Source organism: Semicossyphus pulcher, unplaced genomic scaffold (genome assembly GCF_022749685.1).
Source record: "Semicossyphus pulcher isolate SPU_LCO1_2020_fin unplaced genomic scaffold, fSemPul1.0.p SCAF_6, whole genome shotgun sequence".
Lineage (NCBI taxonomy): Eukaryota > Metazoa > Chordata > Actinopteri > Labriformes > Labridae > Semicossyphus > Semicossyphus pulcher.
Genome location: NW_027211737.1, coordinates 8,915,675 through 8,933,895, shown reverse-complemented (window position 1 = coordinate 8,933,895; position 18,221 = coordinate 8,915,675). Strand labels below are relative to the sequence as shown.

Genomic DNA, 18,221 nt, shown 5'->3' with positions numbered 1-18,221 from the left:
TTGCACGGTATGGATGAGGTAATAAAAAGTATGATATTAAACTTAATCATAATACACTGAACAAAAATATAAACGCCACACTTTTGTTTTTGCTCCCATTTTTCATGAGCTGAACTCAAAGATCTAAGACTTTTTCTACGAACACAAAAGGCCTATTTCTCTCAAATATTGTTGACAAATTTGTCTAAATCTGTGTTAGTGAGCACTTCTCCTTTGCCGAGATAATCCATCCACCTCACAGGTGTGGCATATCAAGATGCTGATAAGACAGCATGATTATTGCACATGTGTGCCTTAGGCTGGCCAAAATAAAAGGCCACTCTCAAATGTGCAGTTTTATCACACAGCACAATGCCACAGATGTCGCAAGTTTTGATGGAGCGTGCAATTGGCATCCTGACTGCAGGAATGTCCACCAGAGCTGTTGCCGGTGAATTGAATGTTCATTTCTCTACCATAAGCCGTCTCCATAAGTCTAAGCTAATCGGCGGCTGGCCCTAGCTTCAAATTTGGAGAGCAGCCATGAGAGTGGCATAAATCTTCTTGTGTAACTCTTGACAATTATTGGTTTGATACTGTTCCAGGACATATAGTGAAATATCGTATCCTTTCTTTAAGGTACCATGTGTAACATCAACATCGACGAGTGTGCCATCAACCCCTGCCACAATGGCGGCACCTGCATCGATGGCACAAACAGCTTCACCTGCGTGTGTCCGGAGGGTTACCATGACGCCACCTGCTTCTCCCAGGTCAACGAGTGCCTCAGCAATCCCTGCATCCACGGTCACTGTGAAGACAAGATCAATGGGTGAGTCCGTCTACAGTCCAAAACATTCGACTATATGCTACCATATGTGGCGTTTAATTTCCTTAACACATTTTATTAACATTTGAAAGCATTAAGAGAAAAATACAATTTAAATACATTAAAAAACATCCGGACATTGTGTTTTTCAGTTGGTTCTGTATGATTTTTATTCCATTTTAGCAATATTAGTGAGGAAGTAGTGTCATAACAAACATATAATAAGACACACTTATCTAACGGTAGCTACGCCCCTCAAAAGGGGTGGTTTTGGGTTTGGCACTCCACTGTGAATCCCATTGTTTAAGCTCAACATTCTCCTAAAAGACAGTAATAAAGTCTGTCAGATTAAATGTGTCTCCAGAGACTTATCACTGAGATTTTCCACTGTTCCTCTCCCCATCAGCTATAAATGCCTGTGTGATTCAGGCTGGAGTGGCAAGAATTGCGACATCAACAACAATGAGTGTGAATCCAACCCGTGTATGAATGGAGGCACCTGCAAGGACATGACCAGCGGATATGTCTGCACCTGTCGCATGGGCTTCACCGGTCAGTTATTGTCTTGTGTGGACGGGTGTGTGTAGGTTATTGGCTTGCATAGTGTGTGTTTGACCTTTAACTGACGTGTATTTGTCATATATTGTGTTTAACTGCAGGCCCAAACTGCCAGACAAACATCAATGAATGTGCCTCCAACCCCTGCCTCAACCAGGGGACGTGCATCGACGATGTTGCAGGCTACAAGTGCAACTGCATCCTGCCTTACACGGGTATGAAAATATTTTGTATGCTCATGTGTTGGCTTGGTGTTCTGGTATTTCCTTGACGTGAAAGAATAGTTTTCACAGCCTGCGTGCTTTAATTTCTCGTCAAAGAGGAAATAGCTGTCGAGTAAAGTTCAGAAGCAAGACTTCCTCTGGGCTGAAAGACACCAAACATTTGACTCACTCTGCTCCTGTGAGATACACGAGCATCCCTGATAAGAGAGCTGGAAAATATTTTCCTGTCATCTCAGATAATATTTCACAAAACAGATAATGATGGAAAGGATAAGGGCACATTGTCTTGGGTTCGTTGAGTCGTCTTTTTGGAAAAATCCACAGGTCTTTGAATAATAAAAGGCTTTTTCTCGTGCCGGGGTGGGAACGGGGCGCTTGACACATTTCCTGTTTGCCTGCTTCCTGTCTCACAGAACAGTAAATGGCATCACAATGGCCGGAAAGCGGAGCCGGCTTCCTGTATGAGCCGTGTGTTATCGAAACAGATAGGGAAATGTCTCCGCAGGCCTCTAACACTGACAGAGCCTGGCTAAAATCTTCTGATAGCACTGATTGAAAGATGATTCTGTGTCCATTTGGGTTGGGTTATCTCCAAGTTCATGACTCCTACCTGATGTCACATGGTGAAAGTTAGTGTTCAAGACACTTTGCTTTAATTAAAGTGTCCTTGTGTTTGTGTGTTTCAGGAGAGAACTGTGAAACCTTGATGGCACCCTGCAGCTCCAAACCCTGTAAACATGGAGGAGTGTGTAAGGAGTCTGAGGACTATCAGAGCTTCTCCTGCGTCTGTCCTGAAGGATGGCAAGGTAAACATTAGAGTCTGCATTCATCTGTGTCCTACAGGGACTATTTATTTGTTATTGTCAACAGAAAGGCCGTGCAGGTCTGCTATTGTATTTTATTTCCAACAGTAACATCATTTGCTTAATGATCATCAACCATTTACTTAAATATGTTCTTACTTGCATCCTTCCTTCGTCACTATCCTGGTGTGTCGTGCCACCGTTCAAAGAGTAATTTATCTCCCTCTTTCCATCCCTCCAAGGCCAAACATGCGAGGTAGACATCAAAGAGTGTGTGAAGAATCCCTGTCGCAATGGAGCAACCTGTCAGAACACTTTGGGCAGTTACCGCTGTGGCTGCAAGCCGGGCTACTCCGGACGCAACTGCGAAACCAATGTTGATGACTGCAAGCCCAGTACGTTCTTGAGACTCTCTCTCATTACTTATTTAATCAACATCAGACCCCACATGAAGCACAATCTAAATCAAATGTTTCTACCACAGACCCCTGCAGTAACGGAGGCCTCTGTAGGGACGAGGTGAACGGCTTCCTGTGCACCTGCCTGCCTGGCTTTCGGGGCACAAAGTGTGAGGAGGACATCAACGAGTGCGAGAGCAACCCGTGCAAGAACGAAGCCAACTGCACCGACTGTGTCAACAGCTACACCTGCACCTGCCCGGCCGGCTTCAGTGGGATCCACTGTGAAAATAATACTCCAGACTGCACAGAGAGGTACATGACTCCCAGATCCCAATGAGGCATAATAGTATCAAGAGATCGGGGTATCTTACAAACAGCTTTTTATTTAAAAGGACAGAATGTGTATTTATAGGGCATCTGCTCAGATCAACAGGTTCACTTTCATTGGTTAACTTCCACTTGTAGATCTAATTTTCTTGGCAACTACTGCCCCCTGTGGTGGAGTAAAGCATTACACCAGCTGACCTCAATATCTCTCTCTCCCATAAATAGCAGGTTTAGTAGCCATTTAGTCCCCTAAATGATCTTGTAACTGTGGAGATTTTTGTGAAGAGACAAAACTTGTGTCATAAAAGCAGCCTTGATATGAAGTAGGGCATTACTGGAAAGGGGTATTTGTTCTTTGTAAACTTTCTGTGTATGAATCAGATGTGAATTTGTGAGTTTTAATGCTTTGCTCTCCTCATCTCCACTTCCTAAAAAGCTGCAGAAAACTTTTATTTTGCTGAATTTCATACAACAATCTTATCTTCCTCTTCCTGCAGCTCCTGCTTCAATGGCGGCACCTGCGTGGACGGCATCAACGCCTTCACATGCTTGTGCCCGCCCGGCTTCACGGGGAGCTACTGTCAGCATGACATCAACGAATGCGACTCCAAACCCTGTCAGAACGGCGGCACCTGCCAGGACAGCTACGGCACCTACAAGTGCACCTGCCCACATGGGTACACCGGACTCAACTGTCAGGTAGGAGCACAGAGAGGGGCTGTAGGATGAGCGAGCCTGTTTGCCTTTCAAGTTCAGTTACTTTTTTATTCCAGTAAAGATAGATTTAGTGATTTGCACGCCAACGGATGCTTAGAATTTGAGGGAAAATCTGGGAAAATGTGGTTAAGAAGTGATCTTATTTACATTTTTGGGATTCTCTCTATATAGACGTTGTGTTAAGCTTTTGTTTCTTATATATATTTCAGAACCTGGTGCGTTGGTGCGACTCATCACCTTGTAAGAATGGGGGAAAATGCTGGCAGAAGGAGACCACCTACAGCTGCCAGTGTGAGACTGGCTGGACCGGACTTTATTGTGACGTCCCGAGTGTTTCCTGTGAGGTCGCAGCCAAACAGAGAGGTAAGACGGGAGATATCTGGGTTTTAAAGTCAACTACTTTGCTATGTTTTTCTTTAAATGTATGCATGCGGGCAGAACAAAAACATCACTAAAGCCCACTTCTCTTCTTCTCTCTGCATAGGAGTCGATGTTGCCCATCTGTGTCGTAACTCGGGTCAGTGTCTGGACGCAGGAAACATTCACTACTGCCACTGCCAGATTGGATACACAGGAAGTTACTGTGAGGAGCAGGTGGACGAATGCACACCAAACCCCTGCCAGAACGGGGCCACCTGCACTGACTTCTTAGGTGGATACACCTGCAAGGTAAAACACTGAAGAAGAAGAAGCATCCAGTTGTTGAAGTAAAATATAATGAATTTAGAAAAAATTTAATCGTGGTCTCTTTTATCTTATGTTTATCAGAGTGCATCAGGTCTTAAACAGTTGTTACATGTGTAAGATCAGGGCAATTGAAAGATTTATGCTCAGTTTTTTTTCTGTAAAGTAATCAGCTCATTCCCGGGTTTACTTTGAGATTTATGAAGACTGTAATATTATTATTATATATATATATTATATTTGAAATTGGCGCCATAGCTGTGGAGAAAGTTGTACAAACAGCTTGTGGTTTCATCCATTCTATATTCCTACAACACCCAGCGTGCATTGCGCCCCTCCCTCTGAAAGGAACGGCCCAGCCACAGACGCTGGAGTGAAATACTATCGTTTAGCTGCAGGATATGACTCAGAGCGGGACAGAACCTGAAATACGACGAGAATATACCGGTGGATTGTCTAAAAAATCTTCAGGTCTGCAGTCTACATTTCAAACCTGACGATTTTGAAGGAGACATGACATCGGATGCGGGCGTCCTAGATTGAGGAAGTGTAGTTTAGCGAGCTCCCTGGCCTCCGCCAGATGACGTGTTTTACGTCGTCTGGCGGAGGTTTTCCAGGGCCCATTGGAGAAGCAGATAGCGTCCTCCAAAGGCACAGAGTGGAATTGCATTTTTTTTCTACCATAATGGCATTAGCTCACCTTAATAGCATGATAGAGGTAGAAAATCGGTGAACTGGCCCTTTAATTGTAAATTGAGTCATAAATGCTACTCTGCTTGGCATTGTGTAGGTCTTATTACAGGATCTGACTTCAGCAGACTTAATCACCTTGTTCTATATTTTAAAAATCTCAAATTTGGGTCACACCTGTTGTGTGATAACAACTAAGACAGTCCTGATAAAGAGGCCTGTTTATAAATAGAAGATAAACAGCTTGGTTATGTTAATCTCCCCTGGAATAAAGGATCTGCCGGCCTTGGCAGGATGGAGGCCAGAAAACAGCCAGGTAAACAGAAACCATCTTTGTTTCATGTCAGACATTGATTAAACTTTCCCCTCTCTCTCTCCTCCATCTGCTCTCCTTTTCCTCCTCCTCTTCTGCATCTTTTTCTTCTTCTCTCTTGTTCCTTCTCCCACTCAGTGCATGCCAGGATACGTGGGGACCAACTGCTCTGACGAGATCAATGAATGCTTCTCCCAGCCGTGCCAGAACGGGGGCACCTGCATTGACCTGATCAATACCTACAAATGCTCCTGTCCCCGGGGAACCCAAGGTCAGCAGACCCCACGCACACTCCTCCGCACCACTCTGCCTCTCCGTCCTCTCCTCCTTGTCTCCACGCTTCATTAATTAGGGCTTAACAGCAGCCAGGGCATGTCTGAAAACTCCTCCGGTCCTGCCTCCATCCCTTCCTCTACTTGTCAAATACGCCATCGATTTTTCTCTCGCACATGAAGGGAGTGTATGTTGTAGGTCAGCCCAAAGTGCCAGCAGAGAATTTGATGGGAAATCCACCGTAAAATATATTTTTTAAATTTAGATTCACCATTTTCTGTACTTTATGTCATTTTTACCAGACGTTAAATGTTGATTTCTGTTTATCTGGGACAATTTTTAAGCCCCTTTCTCTTTCTTTGTTTCATTGCTGGTCCCTTCCCCTGCCATGACTTACTAAAAAAATATAAAAATCCTTTATGTCTACAAAAAAACAAGAAGAACCTCAAGCAGTAAAATATTACGTTTTTTTTTTATTACGTACATCCCCCAGGTGTGCACTGCGAGATCAACATCGACGACTGCACCCCGTTCACCGACCCCGTCACTAATGAGCCCAAGTGCTTCAACAAGGGGAAGTGTGTGGATCGAGTGGGAGGCTACCACTGCACCTGCCCCGCAGGATACGTTGGCGAGCGCTGCGAGGGAGACGTCAACGAGTGTCTGTCCAACCCGTGTGACCCGCGCGGCACGCACAGCTGCATCCAGCTCACCAACAACTACCGCTGCGAGTGTCGCACCGGGTACACAGGTAAACAGCTGATCAGAGGGGAAACGTTTTTATTGCATTAAATATGTAATCTTGAGCTTTACAACTAAACTTATTAGTTATTAGTCAATTGATCATTAAATGTAAAGGAATCTGCAAATGATCTAATAACAAACTAATCGCTTACAGTCATTTTTAAAGCAAAAATACAGAACGTAGTCTTGTTTCAGATTCTTTTTTCTTTTGTCTTTATTGACAATAAAAACTATTTTCTTTGGTTTTGAACTGTTAGTTTGACAAGGCAACTTTTGTAATCAGTCACATTAGATTATTTTGGTACAAATGATTAATTGAGAAAGACAACTTAATCAATTTTCAAGATAATAAGTTGCTTTTCTAAACAAATATCAAAGTAGAAAATGTGAAGATATTTTTGCTACTATTACTTAATATGATTAACATTGTTGGTGTCTGACTCCTCCGCAGGTCAGCGCTGTGACACAGTGTTTGATGGATGTAAGGGAAAACCGTGTCGCAACGGAGGGACCTGTGCCGTGGCCAGTAACACCCCACATGGCTTCATCTGCAAATGTCCTGCTGTGAGTACCCACAACCTCCTGCACACACACACACACAGATCCTCAGCGCTTGTAAGGACACTACCGGCCTCTAACTCTATAACCCTGACCCTAATGTATAGAATAAGAAAAGAATAGGAGATACACATAGGTGGTAAGTCACCAGAAATGCAAGCATGGGAACAAAAGGGGTCGCCCAACAAATACAACTTAAAACACCAATTCAGGGCTTTTAATTCACCTAACCTGCATGTCTATGGAGTGTTAAGAGTAATGGAAGAATCTAGGGAAAACTAAGCGATGCAGAAAGATCTTGTAACACGCCGCGTGAGACCTAAACGTGAGGTGACAGTGCTCGCTGAGCCCAATGCCGTTGTTTTAATAAATGCCCCAAACTGTAGCAGAATTAAGGATTTTCACCCAGAGATTTGTATATATCATACTTATATGCCTCTATGTAAGTTAATATTTGATCCTGCTTTTACAGGGCTTCACTGGCTCGACTTGTGAATATGACGCCCAGGCCTGCGGCAACCTCCACTGTCGCAATGGAGGCACCTGCATCTCCGGCCACAAGAGCCCCAAGTGTCTGTGCACTGCGTCCTTCACAGGGCCTGAGTGCCAGTATCCCACCGACAGCCCCTGTAACTCCAACCCTTGCTACAACGGCGGCACGTGTGAATACACCACCGAGGCGCCGTTTTACCGCTGCGTCTGCCCCGCCAAATTCAACGGCCTCCGCTGCCACTTCCTGGATTACAGCTTCCAGGGAGGGTTCGGCCACGACATCCCGCCGCCTACCGAGGTGGAGGTCGCCTGTGACATCCCGCAGTGCAAGGAAGCTCAGTTCAACAAGGTCTGCGATGTGCTCTGTAACAACCACGCGTGCGGCTGGGACAACGGCGACTGCTCACTCAACTTTAATGATCCCTGGAAGAACTGCTCGGCCTCGCTGCAGTGCTGGAGATACTTCAACGACGGGAAGTGCGATTCACAGTGCGACAACGCTGGATGTCTCTACGATGGGTTTGACTGCCAGAATCTGGAAGGACCGTGCAAGTGAGTGGGGTCTTTATCTGTATAATTAGAAGCTTCAGGCCATATCCTATTGCTTGTAAAATAGGGTGTAAAAGCAGTCATCGTAATCAAAATAATAGACTACACAACCAAATTCCCAGACCCCTAACTTATGCTTTGTCCTTCAGCCCTCTCTATGACCAGTACTGCAAGGACCACTATGCTGACAGCCACTGCGACCAGGGCTGCAACAACGCAGAGTGCGAGTGGGACGGCCTGGACTGTGCCAACAACATGCCCGAGAAGCTCGCCTTGGGCCAGTTGGTCCTGGTGGTCCACATCATCCCAGAGCAGCTCCTCAACAACTCCTTCGGCTTCCTGCGCGAGCTCAGCCGCGTCCTCCACACCAACGTGATATTACGGAAGGACTCAAAGGGGGAGATGATGGTTTACCCGTACTACGGGAATGAACACGAGCTGAAGAAGTACAATGTGAAGCGCTCAGTGGATACGTGGTCCGAGGTTCCAGGCAAGGTGCTGAATGTGGTGAAGAGGAGCCTGTATGGTGCAACGGGCGAGAGCAGGAGAGTGAGGAGGGAGCTGGATCACCTGCAGATCAAAGGGTGAGTTAGAATACACAATAATGTATCTTTTTTTATTAACTGTATGATTCAGTGTAAGAACAAGGTTGGTTTTACCTGGGCGTACGCAATATGACCTCTGTATTTGCTTTCTTTTCTCTCCACAGCTCAATTGTTCACCTGGAGGTGGACAACCGTCAGTGCTTCCAGCAGTCCACCGAGTGTTTCCAGAACACCAACGATGCTGCGGCTTTCCTCAGTGCTTTGGCCTCCAGTGGAAAACTGGATGTTTCCTATCCCATTGAAGCTGTCTTTAGTGAGTACATCTTGTACAATTCTGCACGAGTCATGTTTCTGTTTGTTTATTTTTATTATGTATATAGCACATTTCATACACAAAGGCACCTCAGTGTGCTTTACACAAATTAAACAGACATCAAAGGGAAGATAAAAACAACATGCTTAGAAAAATGTAGTATAGGAATATTAAGATATAGTTAAAATACTTAGTATCTAGAATTATACTTAAAGATACTAACATAATTTTAAAAGAAATATAAAAATGATGGACAGAGGATATAGTCCTCCACAATTACATGACATTTACTTGTGGTAAAAGCATATAAAAACTACAGCACAGAAGGAATAAAGTGCAGATCTTAGGGTTCATTCAAAGGCAGGTGAAAACAGAAATGTTTCTAACCTGGATTTCAAAATGTCTACGTTTGGAACACATCTAATTTCTAATGGTTTGTTCCAGTTCCAAACAGCGTCATGGCTAAACGCTGCTTCACCATGCTTAGTTAGGACTCTGGGCTGTACTAGCTTACCTGAGTCAACAGATCTAAGGTTCCTGTTTGGTTCATACATTTTTAACATGTCAGAAATATATTCTGGGCCTAAACCGCTCAGTGACTTGTAAACAAGTAGAAACACTTTAAAATCTATTCTTATCTAACTGGAAGCCAGTGCAGAGATTTTAAAAACAGAGTTAAGTGCTGGTCAGAGTTCTCGCAGCAGCATTCTGAATGAGCGATTTGATACGGACAGAGCACTTCAGTTAATATCAATAGAAAGATACAGGGTGTAAACATGCCCGAGTGAGCAAGAATGCTAATTTACATCTGTAGTTTGTAGGCAGAAAACTGAAACAGAAACATTACAATCGATTAGATACAGATACAATTAGACGATACACAAGTATGAAAGAGAAAGAAACATGATCATTATTACAGTTTACATTAAGCTATTGATTTTGATGGGTCTTAAAAGTGAAACATGTGTGGCACTCCTACTCCTGCAGTATTCACCTCCCTTTACTGACTGTGCGGCTCCTCACAGTCCCCTCTAGTGGTGTAACCAGAGCCAGTGCCACCTTTTCTTTGCAGTTTGAGTTTCCTGGAATCCTTTGGCTTCTTTCATTGTGTGCATTAATAAAATTAATTTGCAGATTTGTGCACTCAAACAATACGTCTGAGAAAGACACAACTTACCGTAAAATCTGGAATATAAGTCACACCAGTTTTTGGGGGTATCTCAGAGGAAAGGGTTTTCTATAGCTGTTTATTAATAAAAACGTTTATAGTTTTTTCGATGCTATTTCAATTTATTTTCAAAGCCCACCATCTGTTTTCGCCATGTCGAGTTTGCAATCCTGCTAGCTGAGCTCAGCCAACGGTATCGTTGAATGTTGTGAGGATGGCGAGAGCTCTGACGATCATGACGGCGCATGTCCGGGACGAAGCTTTAGCTAGATTATAGCTCCATCGTCTGGGTGAAATACTGAACACAATAACATACCTCTCTCTGCATTTTATACTTGAATATTGGTCGCACAGGTATATAGGACGCAGCCCACTTTTTAGATGAAAAAAAAAGTATTGAAAGTGCGTCTTATACACTGAGTTTTACAGTATTTTTTTTCATCATTCAAGGGATTTGTTGACATCTTTTTCCCAATTTAAGCTTTGCATAATGTGATGTAACATGAAGAACTGAGGTAAGCAGGCTAAAACATGCTTAACCACTGGTATGATCCATTAAGGCCTCGCTGTAGTGTCCACACATATGTACTTAAACACGAGTGGATAAGACACGTGCTCTTCCACACACATTCAAAGAATTGCCGCGCCCTCTGCTCAGGTCCTCATCCTCAAACTCTTTGATTGTGTATTTGTTATTCAGCGGTGAACAAATGCAATTGTGAATCTCATGGCCTAAACAATCAATCCTTCCCTCAGAGTGTAAATCCACTCGCTTCAGGCTCCAAAATGGTTAATTGCTGCAAATCAACTCATCCTACCCCCTGCTCACACAATACAACCCTCTGTCTCTGTCTCTCTGCCTTTCACAGTCATGTACACATATACGTCCACAGATAGCACACACACACACGCACGCACGCACGCACACGCACTTCATCCCACAGTGTGAGGGGCTGCTGCAACCTTCACCTCGCTGAATGTAATACCAGGACTTAATGCATCTCTGAGGGTTTAGGTTGGGGGAGTTTATCATTTCAAAATCGTTAGTGGAAAAAAAAAGAGAAGGGGAAAAATTGATCGGGAGTGTGCTAGAAGTTGGGAGTCTTTGTTATCTTGAAAATCCTAATAAATCCTTCGTCTTTACAGCTTAAAGCGCGTGCAGTAATTTGAAGTTCATTAATCCCCCTCCTTTTTTTCTCTTAAAGAAGAAATGGTAAAGTTGTCTCTTGGTACCCTGGGTTGAAAAGGAGAGAGGAGGTGCTGGTGTTCTTTTTTTACCCTTTTCCTTTTTTTTTTTTTTTTATCAAGCCCCATCCCTTTTTTTTCCTTTTTTGATGAAAAGTGGTTAGCAATTCTGATTATAACTGAATAGATAGTAGAAGCTAGCTTTACAAACGGTGAGGATCGTCAGTCAGTCAGTTCCTGGCGCTCGCTGCTGGTTGTGTTTTGGAGCGGGAACGGCGGGACGTAGACAAGCCGGACTAGCTCTGCTCGAACACTCTGATGATCCTGGGTGTCCCGGTCTGTCTTCTGTCCCTCCACGTCTGTTCCTCGGCGCCCGTCTTGACCATGCTGTCCCTTTTCCTACCAGGCGGAGTGGACCCCCAGCCTCCACAGGACCTCTACCCTATCTACTTGGTCCTGGGCGGCGTAGGGATACTGGCCTTCCTTGGAGTCGGGATGGTGGCAGCCCGAAAGCGGCGCCACGAGCACGGGCGCCTCTGGATTCCCGAGGGCTTCAAGACCACAGAGACCAGCAAGAAGAAGAGACGTGAGCCTGTCGGGGAGGATTCTGTGGGATTAAAGTAAGTTTCTGTTTATTCGCTAACGGCGCTTGGTGTCATCGAGCACCTGTTTGTGTGCGGGTCAGGTGAAGGGCTAGTTCTGAGGGACAAAATGGGTGTAACTAGTGATCAGTCAAATTTGGGAAAGGGGGGTTAGCCTGGATCATTAATGATAATGATATGGCAGGTTTAGGTGCGCATTAATTGACTTGTTGGGGCAGAGGGGTGGGGTATGGATTTAATCAATGCTTTTGTTTTTTCGGCATTGCTGCACCATTAACGGTGAGCGGCTCGGATGAGATGGAAGCAGCAGAGTACAAAGATTTTTACTGGGTTTTCTGCATTATTACAGACCACTGAAAAACACCTCAGACATTTCACTCATGGATGACGCCCAGAATGATTGGGAAGAAGACGAACCTTCAGACGCAAAACGCTTCAGGGTAAGGAAACAGAAATATTGGACATTCACTGACCTTTTTTTTTTTTCAACTTGAGCCATAATTTTCTACAATTTTAAATATAAAATAAGAAAATAACTGAATTTTGCTGGCTGCCTTAGAATAATTTAACATCTTTTTCATTTATTTAAATTTGATTTAGAGTCTCATGCTCAGTTTCAGTTGTCTAACTTCTCATGTTCCCCATTTTAGCAGTTTGACGAGCAGGCTATCCTGGAGGTGGACGACCAGACGGACCACCGGCAGTGGACGCAGCAGCACCTGGACGCCGCTGACCTGCGAATCCCCTCCATTGCTCCCACACCCCCTCAGGGCGAGATTGAGAACGACTGCATGGATGTTAATGTCCGGGGACCAGGTGGGTGACTGAGCACTTACTTACTCGCTAAGCATTAAAACATTTGTAGGGAGCTTTAGCCAACGCATGCGGGCACAGTCAGTGGATTTGGCTCACTTGGATTTGTTCTGGACGACTTTGTTGACTTAATAAAGAACAACACATTTAATGTTTTACAATAAATGATCAGATGAAATTCTGACACCATCCAGAATATCTTTTATTTCATGTGGAAAATATGTACGGAAGCCTTTTTCAGAAGAAATCGATTGAAGATATATTTAAAATATATTTTTCTGTTACATGAAAATTAGCTAATTTCCTTCAACAGTTATTTTTTGTAACAGTTATCAAGTATATTTCTCTTCAGACCTCTACATTTGAGTACATTAAAATGATAAAATACACATTAAAACCTCTTTAGAAGAGAAGTTTACGCTTAAAACACAGAACTGATTTAGCAGATTGACTCAGTATTATTGATAAAAATGTTTTGGTAGTAGGTGTGTGTGTGTGTGTGTGTGTGTGTGTGTGTGTGACTTTATTCACACATTTTCAGAGCAAACGTTCACCTATCAGTGTGTGTGTGTGTGTGTGTGGATTGATTCACGCCTTTTCTGAGCGAGCATTTCGCTTATCTACTGGGTGCATTTTTGTGTGTGCATGTGTGTCTGTGCGTGTGTAATCGCGGATGTAGGAGTTGCTAAAGCCTCATGTCCTCAGGGTAAAGGATCTTCTTCAAAGCAGCCGGCTGGAAGCCCGGCGCCTGGGGGGAAACACTGATTCCTGATCAGATTAATCATTTGACCAGTAATGGGCCTCTGTTTCTCTTTTTCTATTCCACATTATAAAAACCAATGAAGGCATCACATGCAAAAACCCAATTTTGTAGTAAGTGCCAGATTCCCCCAGGAAAAGCTATGAAAAATCAAAGCAGCAGGGTTAACAACTTGAGAGCACACTTTTTCCCCCCGTTGTGGATCGATGCACTTGAATCGACCAAATCTGTGAGATCTGGGGCTTGCTTTCCTTTTGAAGAGGAGAAAAACCCGTTCAAGTCGACTGACTGAGCTGTGTCTCACAGTCAGATATTAATGCTTCGTTTTTGCAGCAGCCTAGCTTTAGCGAGGCCCGGCCTCTATCCCCCCTAGCTTCGCTTTCCTTCTGAAGCTTCTCCTGCGCCGGGGCCTTGATCAGAATCTGTTATCGAAGGCTGAGAGAAGGAGAGCTGTGATGATTCAACCCAGGCAAAAGTGTCAAGTCCACATTCGATTTGTTTGTTGCCTTGTTTTGATCCGCCTGCTGCTTTGAAGTGCAGGCGCCTGTCTTTCTGTAGCAGCTCGTGAGCCTGTGCTGTGCTGACCATGCAGTCTGTTCAATTCTTTCATACCTCCCTTCTTCTCACCTCTCCGTGCAGATGGATTCACGCCCCTGATGATCGCATCCTGCAGTGGGGGAGGTTTAGAGACGGGCAACAGCGAGGAGGAGGAGGATGCCTCCGCTAACGTGATCAACGACTTCATCTACCAGGGCGCTAACCTTCACAACCAGACCGACCGCACAGGTGAAACCGCTCTTCACCTCGCTGCCCGCTACGCTCGCTCCGACGCCGCCAAACGTCTGCTGGAGGCCAGCGCGGATGCTAACATCCAGGACAACATGGGCAGGACGCCTCTGCATGCTGCTGTGGCTGCTGATGCGCAGGGAGTGTTCCAGGTCGGTTTTTACTTATTATTCCCCAGGTGTTGAAGTGATTATACATCAGTCAATGTATTAGTGAATTATCAAGCAAAAAAACATAAAAGTAGCTGTGAAATGATGTATATTATTGCAAAGTGTAAATTATGCATTATTACACAATTAAACCTTTGAAGAATGAAATTATGATTGTATAAATGTAATCATGTTTAGCTCAAATGGAGTAACTCATTGTATCTATTTATAGATTCTGATAAGGAACCGCGCCACAGACTTGGATGCCCGCATGCATGACGGCACTACACCCCTGATCTTGGCTGCCAGGCTTGCAGTGGAGGGCATGGTGGAGGAGCTCATCAACTGTCACGCTGACGTCAATGCAATCGATGATTTTGGTAAAGTTTCTGTGTTTTGTGTCACTTATATGAAGATATCATGAGAATTTAGTGAAATGCTTCCAAAGAACAAGATCTGATACGCCTGTTCTTGCCTCTTCAGGTAAATCAGCGCTACATTGGGCTGCAGCTGTGAATAACGTGGAGGCTGCTATTGTGCTTCTAAAGAACAGTGCCAACAAGGACATGCAAAACAACAAGGTAAAAATGTCTCTTCTTCCTCGTAGATATTCATGACAGTAATGCATTAATCTTTCTAAAACATAAGTCCGTGCTCTATTAACGTGTTTTCTTCTTTCTGTCTCGCTCAGGAGGAAACCCCTCTGTTCTTGGCTGCCAGAGAAGGAAGCTACGAGACTGCAAAGGTCTTACTGGACCACTTTGCCAACAGAGAAATAACCGACCACATGGACCGGCTACCCAGAGACATTGCACAGGAGAGAATGCATCACGACATCGTGCGGCTGATGGATGAGTACAACCTTGTGCGGAGTCCTCACATGCATGGAGGGTCCCTTGGCACCACATTGTCCCCTCCTCTCTGCTCACCAAACGGCTACCTGGGCGGCATGAAGCAGCCGCAGCCTCAAGGCCAGGGCAAAAAGGCTCGCAAGCCCAGCGCCAAAGGCATCGGCTGCAAAGATGGCAAAGACATGAAGGTGAAGAAGAAGAATTCACAGGATGGGAAGTCTGGGAACCTCCTGGACAGCTCCGCCGTTCTGTCACCAGTTGATTCATTGGAGTCTCCACACGGCTACGTCTCTGATGTGGCCTCCCCGCCCATGATGACCTCACCTTTCCAGCAGTCGCCGTCTGTAGCCTTAAACCACCTGCAGGGTATGTCGGACCCCCACCTTGCTGTGAACCACATGGTGATGCCAAACAAGCAGGAGCTGGCTCGAATGCAATTTGACCCGCTGCCTCCTCGTCTCACTCATCTGCCCGTGTCCGGCTCTGGCGGCCAGGGCGCCATAAACGGCCAATGTGATTGGCTGTCCAGGATGCACAGCAGCATGACCCAGCCCGGCCAGTTTAACCCCATGAGAGGAGCTCCTGGAGGTCAGGGAGGTCTGCACCAAGGAGGGCAGCATGCCATGATGACCTCCCTCCACAACGGACACCCCAATGCCAGCCTGTCTCAGATGATGAACTACCAGGGGATCCAGAGCAGCAGACTGGGTCCACAGACGCACATCATGCAGCAGCAGCAGATGCAGCAAATCCAGAACCTGCAGCAGCTCCAACAGCAGCAACAACAACAGCAGAGCATCCAGCTGCAGCACCAGAACTCAAACACCACCAGCAGCCAGAACTTCATCAGCGGGGAGCTCAGTTCTCCGGAGCTCCAGCCAGGCAGCGGAAGCTCCAGCATGCCCATCCACACCATCCTGCCGCAGGACACCCAGATCATGCCCTCCTCCATGAGCCAATCAATGCCCAGCACCCAGTTCCTCACCCCGCCCTCCCAACACAGCTACTCAGGCCCCATGGACAACACCCCCAACCACCAGGTCCAGGTGCCCGACCACCCCTTTCTGACTCCCTCCCCCGGCTCCCCCGACCAGTGGTCAAGTTCATCTCCACATTCCAACATGTCCGACTGGTCAGAGGGCATCTCAAGTCCACCGACGAGCATGCAGTCTCAGATTGGACACATACCTGAACAGTTCAAATAAAAAATAAGCTTGTATCTTTGTGCCCAGATGAGCTGCTGTATATTTTTTTATAAAAAAAGGCACTCTTTGTGAAAAAATAGAAAAAGGGCAAAGCTGTAAACACGACTTTTTTATACGCTTTTATACTAACAGCAACACCTGTGTTTCATCCATTCTTTTTATTTATTAATGCCTTATTTATACGCATTGCCTGCTTACAGAAATTTCGGGATCCATGGTGCGGGGTCATGTGCAGGACAGAGAAAGTCCTTAGAGACACTCTTTTTCTTTTAGCATTTCTTTTCTGCAGTGAAGCCTCAGCATACACACTGGGTATTTATTTCCTTAAGGACTTTTAGTATTTGCCTTTTTTCATATGATTTTTCAATCTTTGTTTATATTTTGTTATTTTTTGTATAATCTTGTTTATAAATAAACTTGTGATTATGGGGCATTTAATAGAGCACATTTTGAGTTTCAGTGTTATTCCAATATGTTGAAAGTGTGGGAAATATTCCAGTCAGTCGATGATACACAAGTTGTGAATGTTAACACATGAGCTGTGTTTCATGCACATGTAGGAGCTGTTTTTTCCACAACGCCCCCTTCTTAAATATGATGTGATTCTTAGTTACACTCGCTAGAGTTGTGTACATTTCTTGAATCAATGGAACAACATTGTGTTGTGCCGCTAGATTTGATTGCCTTCATACGTAGAGATGTGTTGGAGATGTTGTACAGTATACGGCCATCTTGGAGATTGGCAGTTAAGGCAGGCTTGAGTGATCTGTTAGTCCTGTGGTGTTGGAGAACTGGCCCGTTGGCCACAGTGTATGTTGTTGTTCAGAGGGAAAAGGAAAACTGCATTTCCCCTCTCCCTCCTATTAGTTTGAGCCTATGGCTGTGTTCTTCCTTTTGTAAATATGTTATGCATTTCCCTTGTAAGCAAGATTTTGTTTAAGAAATCTGATGTCTTAAGCATGCAATTTTGATAGGTCTCGCACCAGTCAACAGCCTCTAAAATGTTACACAGAACAGAATATATATTTTGTATTTTACTGTCCCTTATGCATTAATAAATTTGAACTATATACAAATAGATACAATATATTGTTAGGAGATGTTTTTCTCATAAAAAGGGAAAATGCATAAATATTTAGGTTTTATAAATTCCTATTTATTTAATGTTCTGTATCGCATACAAATCCATTGAGGCGACCATTTGTGCATATTATGAAATGGTATTTTTTACCTCCTAAAATCTGTTTGCTAAATTCTCAGTTGTGTCCACTTGAATGCTTTGTGAGACGCTCCCTGGTATAGTTTGCAAAATGTTCTAATTTAAAAAAAATATTAGGTTGTAGTGAAATTGTAATATCTGCAAAATGCTTCCTTCCTCTTATAAAGTTAATTTGCAAGAAATGTATTTCCCCTTTTCATTTTTAATCTGTAAAAATGTTCCTTGTTATAATAAAGAGCACCTGTGTGTCTCGAAATGTATGAGAACTGTCTTTCTTTCTCTTAATACGCTGTAGTGATGTTTTTCATTTGCTGGATTGGCCAAATACAGATATTTTACTGAGTATGTCAGAGTATGTCTCCCTCCAGTGGTGGCAATTATAAACTTTAAATCACAATTCACCTACCTAAATGAGAGGTTCAACTGCTCTTTTTCTGAAACTCGTGTATACTATACAACCAGGTAAAGCAAAGACTGAACAAAG

At 44.3% G+C, this 18,221-nt stretch overlaps 1 protein-coding gene across 1 annotated transcript in view; it reads left to right on the top strand.

The window, feature by feature from the left end:
* The window catches only part of notch1b (notch receptor 1b), a 45,547-nt gene extending 27,554 nt beyond the window's left edge, over nt 1-17,993 (top strand). Inside the window, exons 13-34 of the mRNA XM_069682398.1 lie at nt 619-811; nt 1,215-1,360; nt 1,468-1,581; nt 2,277-2,396; nt 2,636-2,788; nt 2,878-3,106; nt 3,619-3,820; nt 4,048-4,201; nt 4,323-4,507; nt 5,664-5,796; nt 6,292-6,549; nt 6,994-7,106; nt 7,573-8,144; nt 8,291-8,725; nt 8,851-8,999; nt 11,759-11,972; nt 12,304-12,394; nt 12,605-12,770; nt 14,167-14,465; nt 14,695-14,842; nt 14,946-15,043; nt 15,154-17,993. Of these exons, the coding sequence (XP_069538499.1) occupies nt 619-811; nt 1,215-1,360; nt 1,468-1,581; nt 2,277-2,396; nt 2,636-2,788; nt 2,878-3,106; nt 3,619-3,820; nt 4,048-4,201; nt 4,323-4,507; nt 5,664-5,796; nt 6,292-6,549; nt 6,994-7,106; nt 7,573-8,144; nt 8,291-8,725; nt 8,851-8,999; nt 11,759-11,972; nt 12,304-12,394; nt 12,605-12,770; nt 14,167-14,465; nt 14,695-14,842; nt 14,946-15,043; nt 15,154-16,518 (5,537 nt within the window). The 3' untranslated portion in view covers nt 16,519-17,993. The remainder of the gene's footprint in view (nt 1-618; nt 812-1,214; nt 1,361-1,467; nt 1,582-2,276; nt 2,397-2,635; nt 2,789-2,877; nt 3,107-3,618; nt 3,821-4,047; nt 4,202-4,322; nt 4,508-5,663; nt 5,797-6,291; nt 6,550-6,993; nt 7,107-7,572; nt 8,145-8,290; nt 8,726-8,850; nt 9,000-11,758; nt 11,973-12,303; nt 12,395-12,604; nt 12,771-14,166; nt 14,466-14,694; nt 14,843-14,945; nt 15,044-15,153) is intronic.
* Nucleotides 17,994-18,221: the final 228 nt, after the last annotated feature.